Source organism: Manihot esculenta, chromosome 18 (assembly GCF_001659605.2).
Source record: "Manihot esculenta cultivar AM560-2 chromosome 18, M.esculenta_v8, whole genome shotgun sequence".
Lineage (NCBI taxonomy): Eukaryota > Viridiplantae > Streptophyta > Magnoliopsida > Malpighiales > Euphorbiaceae > Manihot > Manihot esculenta.
In genome coordinates, this window is record NC_035178.2 from 4,552,166 (window position 1) to 4,567,821 (window position 15,656).

A 15,656-nucleotide genomic window follows, 5' to 3' on the forward strand; every position below is an offset into this window, starting at 1 on the left:
CTGACTTTAAGACTGAACTGGACTGGGCCGGTCTGATCAAATGACTTAAATAGAGGTACAGTTTGGAGGATGAACGGGTTAGGTCCGGCTTATTTGAGAGCTTAAAGTTTCCGGATTGTGGACTGCTATTATCGGCCTGGCCTTATGACGGGAGGGATGGGGAAGCCCAGCGGTCATCATAATGTAACACCACCCAATTATTCCTTGAGGATGGCAATTTAGAATACGAATCTGAGCATAAAGCGAGGCACATGTCCTTTGATCATCACCGAGTTTGTAGTGGAGCTAGCTTTTGCCAATTTAATTTGTGTCTCCCCTTTGCTTGAGGGATTGACTTGTAACATGTCAGGTAGTGAATAATAATCCACCATTATTTTTTATAATAGATAATATGAAAAGCAGGCATCTATTTTATATTTCATACAAGTGGTATTTTACTTTTGTTTTTGTTTTTTTGTTTTTTTCCTGAAAACTGGTTAATTATACACATATGGGTCTTGCTATAGTATCTTTTAAGGTTTTTTTTTTTAATTTATTTTTGGCAAAAAAAATAGAATACTTTTTAATTCATATATTTAAATTATTTTAAATGTAGTATAATTTATTTTTTTTCTTACTTTTCAATTTAAATTTTCTTATCATGTAAGTTTTAGAGATGAATTAATTTTCAACTTATTATTATTATTATTATTATTATTTCTCTTAGGTGTTGTAAAATTATTGGATTCAATTTAATTCCAATTTAAGCTTATTCAATCCAAAATTAAAATATAACAATTGAATATCTTTTCATTTATTTTTCGAACCATGAAATTCAGTATAAAAATCAAACTTCTCAATTCTTTTAATAAATCAAGAAGTTTAAGCAAATAAAAATTTAATTTATAAGATAAAACTAAGTTTACATTGGATTTTCTAGGTCAATTTAGATAGAAGTTTAAAATAAGCTTATTGAGCATTTTCAAAAAATATAAAAATTGAATTGCACATTTAGCCATGTAAAAATTATATTATCACCATTCAGATTTTTTTTTTCTCTGAAAAGTGGATTTTTCACTTGATTATATCTTATTTTTTCTCTATTAATTTACCACTAAAAAATGGAAATAAATAATAAAGAGAGAATGAGAGGTGATAATAGGTTTAATAAATTGTACAAATAGTTTTTTATGTTTAATTGATACAATTAGAGTAAAATTTTTTAAAAAAATTAATTTATATTTCTTAATCTTCTCAAAATGAAAAATAATTTATAAATAGTAACAGATAAAAGAGGATGGGAGTAACAATTACCATTTTGATTTTTAACCAAATAGATGAAATAGTTATGAAAATGCATACATACATTAAATTCCTTTATTTTTTCAACATTTGAAATTGTATTATTAAAATGCAATAGGATTTTATCATCAATTTCACCCATTTACTTATTTAACATATTATCTAGCTCGTACCATCGCACCCTTAGCTTAAGAATTTTTTATTTTTAGATTAAATTAAATTTAGTGATATTTTTTAATTGATCTGAAAAATGAAATTAAACATTTAACGAAACCTTAAAGATGCTGTGAGAAATTTTAGTGGTGCAATATAAACGCAATCGTTTCAACAGAAAAAGAAAATTGAGCCAAAAAGCATTGTCACTGGCCAGATTTTCTCAGCTGGGCCCAACTTGGTCTAAAGAAGTTGACCTCAACAATTGGAGGCGGACCTGCGTTAGCCCACAAGCATCTAAGACTTGCTGTTTTTTGGATCTACAATACGGACTTGAAACCGACTAGGCCGACAAGAGGATACTGAACTTGGCCTCCCGCAGACTTGAGGACCGGCGGCGGTAAACCATCGCACAAAGGCATGCCCCTTTTTAATTAACTAGTATGCTCAGGAGGCCATTTTTATCGTGTTTTGATTTGCGGGAAATTGTCGTTTCTTTTTAATTTCAAATGCAGACCACCTGTTTGTTACAATGCCTAAATGCACAGCTCATTCCCTTCCCAAGCTATGGGAGCATTCAATTATTAAACCCATGTAGGTAGTACTAAAGAAATGTGTTGATGATGTGGATGGAAATGTGTGATCCAATTCAGCCAACTTACTAAAGAGTATGCTCGTTGCGTCGATAACTATCAACTTGTGTTTTACTGTTTCTTCAAATTTTTAATTACATTTTGGTCCGAAATAATAATGATTACCATCATCTTGCATTATTTGATTTGTGTGCACTTTTCTAATTTCCTTATAATTTATTATTTCAGGCAATAAAGTGGCATGTCCATTAGCATCCAAGTGGTGGAAACATGTGAGTTTTCACAAATCTCCATTATTAGGTCATACAATTCAGTGAATTTACCATTCTATCTTATTATTATTAGGCTAAATACCATACTTTGACTCATAACTTCTACAAAAAGTAAAATCAATTGAGACCTTCATATTTTTTTTTATTAATATTTTAAAAAGTATAACTATTTTAAAATATAATTATTGAACTGTTTAACTTATAAAGTCTGAAAATTTAAAGCACATGTACACGCTTAAAAGTTAAATAATTATATATTTATAAATATCAAGTATTAAGTATAAATTACAAAAATATCAAGATGGCGATTGATTTTTTGTGCAAATATGATTTATACCTTCAATCTTATTATATTATTAAAATGGGAGGAGCATTATTTATAGTCTACTTAAGATCAAAATCATATTGAAATTTCAATATAATTCTAATTCCATCATTCTTTATTTCAGTTCAACTTTCAACTCTTTATTCTAATACGTTTTTGGTTTAAGTTTCTGTTTTCTAAACAATTTTTTACAATTATATTTTATTAAAAAATATATATATTAATTACCTTTTTTTATTTAAAGTTAATTATTAATAGACATTGGATAGTATAATATATCTTTAAAGTATTTTAATTATACTATTTATTATAAATATTTGTATACTTAAAATTAAGCATGAAAAAGTAGTATAATATATCATATTATTTTAGTAGCTTCTTAATTATATAATCTTGAATGGTAAAAACGTATATAATAAACATTAAACATATCATAAAATATAGTAATACACTTATAATTAAAAAAAATTGATAATCTATTTATAACCAAAGTTATTAAACAAAGTAGATGAATTTTAGATAACATTAATTTGTATATAGTTCATAATTATAATAATGTATAATATGTGTACATTGTAATTTTAATTACATATAAATATAATTAATTTTAAAGTATATAATATATTAAAAACACAGAAAAACATGTAATAAACTAGGTTGGTATAATTTTGGATAGTTTTGGCTTGTTTTTTAATAAAAAATAAAAATCAAATCAAACAGTAAAATAAGTTCAGTTGATACAATGATTTGATTTAATTCGGATCGTCAAAGACTTTGTACACTTCTACTTGGCAATGTTGTTAAGCAAGTGAAACTGATGTTGTAAAAAATAATAAAACATAGCTGCAAATTTTAAAGAATATTTCTTAATTTCTACTGTCTTTATCTCTTGCTCGATGAAATCATAGCAGACATGACTGTCCTGGGTTTCTAATTCCTTATAATGGCCAGGGATGCCTTGATGTCCTGTCTTTTCACTGGGAGAACAATTCCCTTCAGCCAAAGCTTGGCACTTCTCTTTTAGTTAATGGACACTCCACCATGATAAAAGAAATATTTATATCCATGAATCTTATTCTTCTATCTGGAACCCGAATCCCAAAACACTCATGAAGTTGAAACACACCACACGTGTAATTGTGCACTCACATTTATGCATACTGCAGATCTTTTATGCTTACTGCAAGTATCTTGCTGATATATGCGTATAAATACACAGAGACACATATGTATTTACATACACCTATCAAATGATTAATTACTAGTTTTCATTCAATGCTGTCTCCAACCATGAGATCTTTTATTAGCAGTAGAGAGAATTTTCTGGAGTTTATATTTTAGTGTTGCCTTGATCATGATTCATGAAATAGAGGAGTCTTGATCTGCTTCAGGCAAATGAACGAACATAGCTAAAAATAGGTTGACAGATATTTCTAGTTGAACATCATAATGTCTACAGCATGACCTAGCTAGTCATTAGATCATTAGAGTGTTCGTGATATAAAAATAAATTTTAGAGGAGTGAGAGAATATTGTGTCACACTCAGAATGCCATTAGCAAGTAAAGGGAGTTCCAATTTGTGAGTGGAAATTCTTGGTTCACTATCTACGGTGAAGACAGCATCGTAGCTGGCTTTTCTATTCTTAGAACTGACAACGAGAAAATTAAGCTCTCTTATGAAAGAAGGATCGGGAAAATAAGAGAGGAAAAAAAAAAGGGTTCTGCTTTCTCCTCTGTCCCCAACCTAAATGGATCTGCCACTCAAGCAATCCCACCTCGGTTCTCTTTTTCCAGTGGTTAACATGGGGTGAAGGGGTCCTACCCATATGAATCATGTCTTGTTTTTTAAATCAGAATCAGGACTCCACTTCAGTGCTAAAAATCACAACCCTCCACCATCAGCAAATAACGTGCCCTTGTTGAAACTCCTTTTCCTTTGGATAGCTCTCTTATGAAATAAAAAAAGGCAAAGTTATAGAGGAAAAAACAAATTTCTTAAAAGCTAGGGAATGAATTCATTTGTGGGTCTGTGAAATATGGATGCTATGCGTTACTATAAAGCAGGCATGTTGTTTTAATTCCCCAGATACAAGAGCAATAAAACAAAATGGAAAAGCAGAAAATTCAAAAATGAAAAAGAAGAATTAAAAAAAGAAAGGAGATAAGAATCTACAAGCTACTTTAGTTAGTAAAAAAAATATAAAAGAGTAAGTTGCTCTTCATGATAAGTTTCAGAACCTTAGGGACAATATATACTATTGTATAGATGCTATGATACTTCACCTATAACCCTACCATACTCCTATCTCAATCATAATTCAATAGTGCTGTTTATTTTAGTGACAGTTGACGTCTCTTTGGTCTTATTGGACGACTTGCAAGAATCGAATCTGCATGGGTCTGCCTCAATCAGCATCTGGACCACCTCATTCATAGTTGGGCGGAGGGCTGGGTTGTTACAGGTACAGCAGTTGGCAATCCGCAGAACCCGGATCATCTCATCCCTGAAACACCCTGACAATCGTTTGTCCAATACTTCTATAGCTCCTTCCTTGGTGTCTGCTTTTGATGAAATCCAATATATGATATTCTTGTTCTCTCCAAAGTCTGCCTCCAGTGGCTTCTTCCCTGTTATTAATTCCATCAGCACTACCCCAAAGCTGTAGACATCACACTTGGTGGTGGCTTTGTATGAATATGCATACTCTGTCACAAGCATCAATCAACTTGAATGAAAATTTTGTTGATACATAAATCAAAACTTAGTAAGACAGAATTGATTGTACTAAATAAAATAAGTGATAACTGAAGATATGTCGATTGACTATTCAAAGAGCAAAGCAAGCATACTGAAATTAGTAAAAAAAAACAGTGGATTGTGGAAATATCAATTATTGCATTAAACTCTTTTGCAGTTTGTCACAAATACTGTAATTAGTTAATTGCCATACAAATAGTATCTGTATTTCTTATGAAACAAAGTTGCATTGTAGAATAATTGCTAAAAGAAGTTAATGCTATTGACACTACAAAAGAGTAATGAAAATGTTCATAAATAATGAATATGTAATATATTTTTAATTAAGGTGGATCAGAAAATCACCTGGAGCCAAGTAACCGTAGGTTCCTGCAATGACAATGGTAGTGGAATCTTTTCCTCCCCTAGCCTGCAAAACTTTGGCTATGCCAAAATCTGCAACCTTAGGCTGGTAGTTAACGTCTAAAAGGATATTGGTTGACTTTATATCTCTGTGAATTATAGGTGGCAGCAGATCATGATGAAGATAAGCCAAGCCTTGTGCTACTCCAAGTGCTATTTGATGACGGGTAGGCCAATCTAGATGGATCTGACTGTTGTGAAGGGCATCCCAGAGGTTTCCATTGGGCATGTACTCGTAAACCAATACGTTGCAATCCAAACTCGAGACATAACTGTACAATTTGACTATGTTCTTGTGCCTTACATTTCCCAGGGTCCCAACCTCTGTTTTCAATTGTTTGTCCATACGCAATCGATCTTCTGAAGCTGAATCTTTTGTTCTCTTACTCCATAGCCTCTTTGCTGCAATAACTTCCCCACTTCTTAATTGGATTCTGTACACCGTTCCAGATCCTCCTTGGCCCACTTTGTTTTTATCAACCATGCCTTCCAGTATCTCTTGTGGGTCAAAACTTATTCGATGGAAGCTCTTCATATTGTATGAAAAGAATGATGAAGACATGGTCTCATCTTGTTCTATGAACTTTTCTTTACTTAGTTTACGTTTTAGAAACAAGAGAGCTCCAACTATAATGATAATTACTGAAACTCCTATCACCCAGATACAGTTCAGTCTCTTTCGGTTGTAAGTCTGTGAGCATATGGGGAAATTTTGATCTGATGAAACAAAGACTGGAACACAGAGACCTGGGTTGCCCCAAAAACTATCTAACAGCCCACCTTTTATCAGAGATAGAGGAATTGGACCAGAAAGACGGTTGTTTGAAAAGTTGATAGAATTTGGTAACAAAACACTGAGACTCTCTGGAATATTTCCAGACAACATGTTGTTGGAGAGATCAAGAACATTGAGAGATTTCAACATAGAAAGTGATTTGGGGACTGAAGAATTCAGCATGTTGCCTTGCAGCATCAACAAATTTAGCTTCGTCAGATAGCCTATTTGAAATGGTACTGGGCCAGACAAGAGATTATTGCTAATATCAATCTTTACCAGATTGATAGCCCCGGAAATTTCAGGAGGTAGAAGTCCTGAAATCTTGTTGCTTTGCAAGAACAATTCTGACAAGTTTCTAGCAGTTCCAAAAGTTGCAGCAATTGAACCGCTAAAATTATTGCAACTCAAATCAATGATTGAAACATGTGGAAGACCTAGAAGTCCTCTTGGTATTGGGCCCTCCAAACGGTTATGATTGACTCGAAACCGTAGAAGGGTGTTGCATTTTGCATAACTATCGGGTAGTGTTCCAGAAAACATGTTATCCAACACAAGAAAGTACAACAATTTACCTCTGTTGCAAACTTGTGCAGGTAACGGACCCGATAGGCGGTTCTCTGACAAGTCTAGGACAACCATAGCTGACAGCTTCCCCAAGTTTTGTGGAACTTCTCCTGTAAAAGAGTTGTCGTAAATTGATAAAATGCGCAAAGTCGTTGAGTTGGCAATAGCACTAGGGATTTCTCCTGTGAGGCTGTTGTTGTAAAGCTGCAAGACTTCGAGCTTGGGAAGCCGACATATAGATTCTGGAATATTTCCTGTTAACTTATTGACTGAAATGTCCAAGTCTACCAGCTCTGTTAAATTTCCAAATTCATCAGGTATGCTGCCAGAAAGATGATAATTATAATAGAGCTCAAGGCTTTGCAAGTTCTTCAATGATCCTATCTCTGCAGGAATTTGTCCCGTGAGGTAATTCCCACTTAATTCAAGATCAACAAGGGATGTCATGTTTCCTATTGATTTTGGGATTGGACCATATAACATGCATGTCATCAACATCATTGATTTAAGCCTTGTCATCTTCGAAACGTTCTCCGGCAGTTGCCACATGTTGAGTTCCACGTTTTCATTGAAGTTAAGTATCTGAAGGTCAGTAAGATTAGTCACTGACATTGGAAAGTCACCTGTGAAGAGATTGTATGACATGTCAAGCACCCGAAGAGATTTCAATGTTGAGAAATCAGGAAGTGCTCCAGCGAGATACAAAGAACTCATATTCAGCTCCTCCAAGAAAGAGCAGTTAATGATGCTATGAAGGAAATCACCATGGAGATGGTTGTGGCTGAGACGGAGAATACGCAACTCAGGCAGATAAGAGCATATACCAGCTGGGAAACGGCCGGAGATTGACCAACCAGTCATGTCAAGTTTCTCAACATGCCCTTGACTGTTGCAGCCAACTCCCTTGAAATTGCAGTAAGATTTCCCTCCAGTGACCTCCCAATCAAACAAGGCATTTCCTGAGAGAGAATTTCTCATTAGATTGAAAAATTGGGACTGATTTGTACTGATGGCTTGCAAAGGGCAGATTATAGATATAAGTGACACAAATAGGAAATAAACAAACTTGGGAGCCATGTGGGAAAGAGAGGGAAAGGCAGTTAAGATAGTTGTTTCAGAGAAAGAGGTGAGGAAGCAGAGAAGTATATAAATGAGATGATTGAGGGGATCATTGGGTGCAGCAGTGCAAGGCTTGATGATAAAAAGCAGGTTCATGCAATAGTACAGAGTGAGAAAGTGAGTTATGCATATCTTTGCATAAAGAGGCTTTACGTTTATACCCCACTAACTTATGTAAAGAATAACATGAATGCAAGTCCTTTATCCAGATAATTTTTTTTCTGAATACACTGCATGTCATCCTGATCACCGTATGTTCTTGTGACTAGGACCTCTTGTGATTTTATGTCTTTCTCTTGGATGGCCACAGCTCAGAGTTTAGCCTTTTGACCATCAACTGCCGTGCACCCACATCCATGCTTGTCTGTCCCGCAATGATTCTTATTTTAAGGAAAGCCTTTTATGTTAGCATGTCAATATGTACTAGCTTGGTGTTGTATTTTTTTTTTTCCTACCAAGTGCATATAAGATAGCTTTTCTATTAAATATGCTGAATAAGGCTATTTTTCTATTGTTAAGGGCCCCATGGAATGTCATTGTTCTGTTCATTTCTATCCAAACTTAGCTGAACTCTAATTTGTCTGTTAGTTCTTTGTTCCCTGTTTAAAAGGTCTGGGAAACAGGCAGACTCAAACTAAATTTATTGAGCACTTTTGTCATATGATGAAAATTAAGCAGTGGCTACACTATAAGTAGACATATTTGGCTTGACATAGAATCCTAGTGGGATCAAATCTTAGTTAGATTACAAATGCTGAGAGTTATGATTTTCCCTGAGAATACAGTGGTTTAGTGCTATTTTCCACTTCATAAGCAATACATGCAATGTAATATAGAAGGGAGAAATCTTTCAAATAAATTCCTCATTTTAGACTGCCTATATTGAATTTTAGATTCAACCAATCACATGTACTCTGTGTTTAAATTTCATATTAACTTTTGCTAGATCACTATTGTTTTTTTCCTTCAAAATTCTTGGTAAATGGAATATAGCATTAATATTAAAAAATTCCCAATCAGGTGGGAAAACAAAAGAGGGATAATATTCTATCATTTATGATCGTGCTGGAGAATTTGCATTACAAGGACAGGGACCATATTCCGAAGTAATTATTTACTTGATAGATATTAAGACACTATGTAAAGAGAGGTACATAAAGAGTACTGTAATGCTTCATTATCATCACATTGTAGGACCATATCATTGCTGAAATTTGTGATCTAACCAGAAACCATATTGTTAGTTGCAAAGCATTTTCTCTTTTCTATATCTCACTTTGGATTAGATCAAATGGGTTTGCTGCATAATGGGATGTGAGTTTAGCATTAATGCTTCAAAAGATAGTAGATCACAGATCCATTTACCTTCTGCTTCTGCTCAAACCTGAATGGGAATGGTCTGTTGTGGTTTCTTACAACAGTTGTGAAAGCTGATGAAATATTTTTGTGCAGATTTTGGGTGAATGGACCAACAGAGTTCTGAAAGCTACGCAGCTGAAATATATTTGGAGGTTGATTGAAACTTGTAATGTATTTATTCATAAAGGCCAAATGTTAATTTTTTCATAATTCATGTTTCATTAACTTGGCTTAAATTGGATTGCTTTACTGACTTCTTGAAGCCTTCTTGATTTCTATTTGCAGACTTGACTGGCCTTTAGGAGATTGAGCCATCTTTGGTGCTCTACTTGCTAAACTTACCCATCATGGTGGAGAGAATCATTCTCAACTTTTACAATGCACAATTAGTGGAAGCTCTCACATTTCCATTATCAGGTAAAATCATCCTTGTCATAAATTTTAGTCACAATACAAATTGATAGTATTATCTAGAACTTAAGACGATGGAGACTTACAGAGAGAGTCACTGAATATTTGTGGTCCCACGTCCTGCCAATGGCATATACAAGCTAAGTGAGAGATGCTCAGTAGAGGGTAAATGGGCCATAGGATAATAGCCCAAGTGATTGTTTGAGCCCATCTGTTTCAACAACGGGAATCTTTGTAGGATAGAAGTGGTGAAAGATAGAAAATGCAAAGCAAAGATGCCCACTTCAAAAGCATTTGGGTGTTTATTGGGCGAATAGGGAATTTTGCTTATATCTGAGATGTCAATTCCTTATAAGCCTCTTTTGCTTTTTTTATTTCCTTTCACCGACATTTTCTTTTGGAGTGGCTAACAAGCACAATTGCAAGTGCATAGCTGAAAAAAAAAAAAAAAAGACAATGTCATTAGCTTTTAGTGGCAAAATTGACAGCCATTTTCTTCTATTGGAAAAATTAGAGAGAGAAACAATAGTAGCATATAGGATGTCTTTATGGTATAATAAATAAATAAAAGTGAGATATTTATATAAAAATAAATTATATTTTTTTAAAAAAATATACATATTAATTCATTATTATATTTTTAAAATTCATTAATTCACTTATAAGTTTTAATTATCTATTTATTTTAATTTTTATTAATTTATTATACCATACGTGCTATAACAGTTCTACTATATGATTCTTCCTTTAACTGTGTTAATAGCTATATCTCCATTCTAAAACAAAATAAGGTTTATGTTGTGATCAAGGGCTGAGATTTGCTCATACACAGCTTATCAGATGATTTCATGTTGCGGCAAGCCGCGTCCCAGCATATTATAGCATGTTTATTCCCATCAATTTTTGTTTATGATAACCTTTATCTTAAGTGGGAGAATAAGGATGTATGCTTTGGAGTCTCAATTATTATTTTTTTCCCTTTTTTTAATAATTTGTAATCTCTTTCCATGGGATAGAATATGTGGGGTTTGCTTCTGTAGAGTCAATACATAATCATGATTTTGCATAAAATATAATTAAAATAATTGATTTGGCAATTCAGCACACTAATTGGAATAGTAAAGCAAATTAGAGGAGCTAGAAGCTATTATTAATATTTATTTAATCAAGGGTTGGGTTGGTCATGATACCTAGTGTTAAAGGGAGCATATTTCAAGTGGAAACATAAAATATTTTAGTTATTTTAATTATGTTGTTTTTTTATTGGTTTACTAACATGGACATCAATGCATCACTAGATGATAGTGTTAATAGTCAATGGTGATTTTTTTTTTCAATCAAAAAAATTATTTGGTTTGCGATAATTCCATCTTATGTATTATATTTCATTATATATTTTGTTTAAATTGAATTTTTAAACTTTATACTTACTATGTTATAATGGTTAGGTTATAAATAAATTAAATTAACAAATATTTTTAAGAGAGATTTATTATTTAGTTTTTTGGTATTGCCATTATTAACAAGTCAGTCTCTACATTTTTAGAAATCTATTAAAACGTGTTTATCTTTTCTTTTCGTCAACGAAATAGTTTTTCCATCCTCTTTTTTGTTAAAAATAGATAAAAGATGATAAAAAAATTTTTAAATTCAATTTTGCTTTCAAATAAAACCCCTTATTTAGTTTTTGGATATTGCTATTATTAACAAGTCAGTCCCTACATTTTCAGAAATCTATTAAAATGTCCTTATCTTTTCTCATATCTATTAAAATGTTCTTATCGTTTCTTTCTGTCAACGAAATAGTCCATCCTCCTCCTCCTCAAAAAAGAAGAAAAAAAAAAGAAAAATAAGAAGAAGATGATGAAGGAGAAGAAGAAAAAAAAAAGGAAAAGAAAAAGAAGAAGACGAATCGCCTCCTCCTTAAAAAAGAAGAATAAAAAAAAAATCAAAGAAGAAAAAGAAGAACCAAAGAAGAAGAAGAGGAAAAAGAATGGATGAAGAAGAAAAAGGAGGAGGAAAAGAATGAGATAATTTGGTCTTTTGCTATATTTTTAACGGCAGAAATAGATAGAAAGATTATTTTATTGATAGAGAGAAAAAATAAATATATTTTAATAGATTTATGTAAATGTAAGAACCTATTAATAATAGTAATATTTAAAAATTAAATTATAAATTTCTCTATTTTGAATGATGTTAATAAAAAATTAATTTTAAAAAACTCCAATAAAAAATTATAAAAACTTCTTAATAGAGGAACTTATTTGTATTTTTTTTTTTAAGTAAATTTTAATACCTGGAAGCATACTGTAATTTTTATCAAAATTTTCAGTCGGCATGTTACAATCTAATTATATCAGCCTTTATATTTTGCAAGGTGACAAACTGAACCTTTTTTAGTTTTTCTCACTAAACTTGGTGTTGAAAATTACATTTTTATATAAAATGTATAAAATAATTATGAGAACTCTTAACACAAATCCGTTGTATCGCATTGGCATTTATTTATACCCAAAATTCGGGTTTGAAAATATCCTCCAAGAATATAATTTATTTTTATTTTTTTATTATAATTAGAAAAGTGAAATACAGTAATAAATTTATATATAATACTAGTAATAAGATTTTCAATATTTGAAAAATACTTTTCATTTTAAAAAATAAGTTTTTTTAACTTTTTAATTTTTTATTTTTACCGAATAAAATAATATTCATTAATCAATTTTACTCGATGTTCCAAACATAAACATTAGGAAGTTTTTTTTTTTTTTTATTTTCTTTAGGTTACATCTAAGACTCATTTATATCAAGAATCAATGTGTTTTGAATTTATGATCCAATTTTCCTAAGTCAAAGGTTGAAATAAGTTACCAAACTTTTCATTAAAATTTGATTAAATATTGATTTTTTTTTGAATCAAATTAAATATTGATTTAAACTTGTTTGTGAAAAATAAATTGTATGTTTATATTTTAAAAATATTTTTCATAAAAATAATTTATATTTCTTTTTTAGTTGTTATTTAAAAATAAAAATATTAATAAATTTATATCAGTAATATAAATAAAATCTTTAAAATTTCAAAAAATATTTTTTCTTTTTAGAATAAGAAAATCATTTTTTTTAAAATAATTTAATTTTTTTACTTTAATAAAAAAATATTTTCTATTTATCACTTTTCTTGAATATTCTAAATGTTAAAAAAATGAAAAAATATTTTTTTAAAAGGATAGGCTTGATAATATATTTTTTAATAATAAATATAGTATTTTGTAATTTTTTAATACTAAAACATATTTATTATTAGAAAATTTATATTATTAGAAAAAAAAATCTGAGTTTAAATTAAATATGCTGTTATTTATAAAGCAAATTAAACTTATTTAAAATTTAATTTGAAAATCGACAATTATATTAAGTCTTTTCCCATTTTTTTACTAGCTCTCTCAACCAGAAAGCCCTGATTTCAGAAACAAAATTTAGAGGAGGAATTACTATCAAGTACTTTAATTTTTAAAAAATTCATTAATTTATCTGAAAACCATTGAATTAAAATATCTCTATATTTTATAAAATTTAATTTTTTAATTTTTTTATTAAATAAATTATTAAATAATTTATTTTAATATCAATTAAAAGGATTAAATAATATAAATATTTAAAATTATATGACTTAAATAATACATATAATTAAAATTAGGGAAAATTACTTTTTAGTCCCTGAGGTATAGCGTAATTAACGGATTCATCCTTCTATTTTTAGAACCCAACACTTTCGTCCCTGAAGTTTAATTCCGTCAAAATTCAAGGTCCCTCCGTCAAAAATTTCTGTTAAGTCAATGATTTTCACCTGGTCAAAGGAAAGAGAATAAATATAATTCCAAAAATACCCTTATCAATAATAAAATGAAAAAAATACTATTTAGTCCCTATAGTATGGAAAAACTCGCTACTTAGTCCCTCAATTTTGAAAAATATATTAAAATGTCCCTAACATTTTAAAAAGTCTACTAGTTAGTTCCTCTATTAATTTTATCACTAAATATTTTACTATTTAGTCCTTATAGTTTAGAAAAAAAAAATAATTAGTCCCTCAAATTATTAAAAAATTTACTAATTAGTCACTCCATATCATGGAAATTTTATATTTTTTTTTATAACATTTAACGACTAAAATTAACGGAAAGACTAACTAGTAAATTTTTTAAAATATCAGAGATATTTTAATAAATTTTTAAAATGGCGAGCAGTGATCGATGACGAACAGCATCACAAAAAATATTTATATTGAGTTTTAACTTTTTATTTTTAATAATTTAAATTTTATATATTTTGATTTTTATTATTTTTGCTGAATTTGAATCTTAAATTTATTAAAATTTTTATTTGTTTATGAAGATTGAGTTTGAGATTTTCTTCCTTGAATTTTGACGAAATTAGACTTTAGGGACTAAAATGTTGAATTCAAAAAAATAGAGGGACAAATATGTTAATTATGTAATATCTTAGGGACAAAAATGTATTTTTTCCTTCAATTCTTTGAGAGAGGGACCTATAAATTTGTAGGAATTAAATTTCAGGGACTAAAGTATTGAGTTCTAGAAAGGGTAATTCGGTCATTTTTCCTATCACTAACGGCATTTTTCACGGAGGGACCTCTAATTTTGACGGAATTAAACCTCAGGGACGAAAGCGTTGGGTTCTAAAAATAGAGGGACGAATATGTTAATTACGCTATACCTCAGGGACTAAAAAGTAATTTTCCCTTAAAATTAAGAAATAATTATTATCCACTTTAACCGCTTACTCTATCAGATGGGTCTCACTTCCGACCCTTCTCTTTCGGGCCTTCCACTTTAACCCAAACATGAAGGAGATTTGCACTTTAACCGTTTTGCGTCATCAGATATTTGAGTAAGGAAAGACCCGGTTCCGATACTTCTAGCAGCATCGTTCGCTCCGGTGCCGATCTAAGAACAAATTGGGATGGTGGTGATGACAAGTGTAATGATGATTTTAATTCATGTTCTCTTTCTTTGCTATATGTTTATTCTCCTGGGATTTAGATTCTTTTACATGATTTAATGGATGTAAATATGTGCAACTCCAATTGTGATACAAACAACAAGGACAACAATAATATTATTGTTTTTGGTCGCCAAAAAAACACCAATGTTTCATCTCCTAAAACTTTGCTCTTTCCGTTAATAAACCGTCTTCAGGTAAATATAGTTGGAAAATAGATTTATATCGATCTCATTTTACGGAATCGAGCTATAATTTGAATGAAAATTATTCAAACACTAGTAAAATGAAAGAAAAAAAATAAATTTCTGAATAAATAAGATATCAAAACTAAGAGAAAAAATATGAGATATCTGATTGAAAAAGAAAGAAAAAAAGAATTATATGTTAACGATAGAGGGTAGTAAGAGAATTATAAAAGTTTTTCTATTGATATAGTGCTAAAATGAGTGTTTTTTGAACGGATATCTTTCTATAATAGTTTGACTCAAATTAATTCAAATAACTTTTGAATCCATTTTCTATTTGATTCAAAATAGTTAATTTAAATTATTTAATAATTTTTTACTAACTATTATATATATAATTTTATTTTTTATTAAACATACATAT

At 30.4% G+C, this 15,656-nt stretch overlaps 1 protein-coding gene and 1 long non-coding RNA gene across 4 annotated transcripts; one reads left to right on the top strand and one right to left on the bottom strand.

Moving 5' to 3' along the window:
- The first annotated feature begins 1,597 nt into the window (after positions 1–1,597).
- On the top strand, positions 1,598–11,436 carry LOC110606805. 3 transcript variants are annotated; one of them, XR_006349439.1, is made up of 4 exons: positions 1,598–2,102; positions 2,256–2,299; positions 9,699–9,771; positions 9,891–11,436. It is a non-coding gene; the product is annotated as an uncharacterized LOC110606805 (long non-coding RNA). The 3 variants fall into 3 exon arrangements; XR_006349440.1 differs by having other exon boundaries at positions 9,699–9,757; XR_002486569.2 differs by lacking the exons at positions 1,598–2,102; positions 2,256–2,299 and adding an exon at positions 8,200–8,363 and having other exon boundaries at positions 9,891–11,435.
- LOC110606804 (receptor protein-tyrosine kinase CEPR1) lies at positions 4,784–8,581 on the bottom strand. The gene is made up of 2 exons (XM_021745792.2): positions 5,729–8,581; positions 4,784–5,331 (listed from the first exon to the last, which is right to left on the bottom strand). The coding sequence occupies exons 1-2, from the start codon at positions 8,340–8,342 to the stop codon at positions 4,937–4,939; spliced, it is 3,009 nt and encodes a 1,002-aa protein (XP_021601484.2). The 5' UTR covers positions 8,343–8,581; the 3' UTR covers positions 4,784–4,936.
- Positions 11,437–15,656: the final 4,220 nt, after the last annotated feature.

What these genes read in the sequence shown, in the direction of transcription:
- LOC110606804 (XM_021745792.2), bottom strand. Translation starts at nt 8,342, where the DNA reads ATGAACCTGCTTTTTATCATCAAGCCTTGCACTGCTGCACCCAATGAT. An exon ending in CTACGGTTACTTGGCTCCAG is followed by an intron (nt 5,332 to 5,728) that starts GTGATTTTCTGA and finishes TGCTTGTGACAG; the next exon opens with AGTATGCATATTCATACAAA.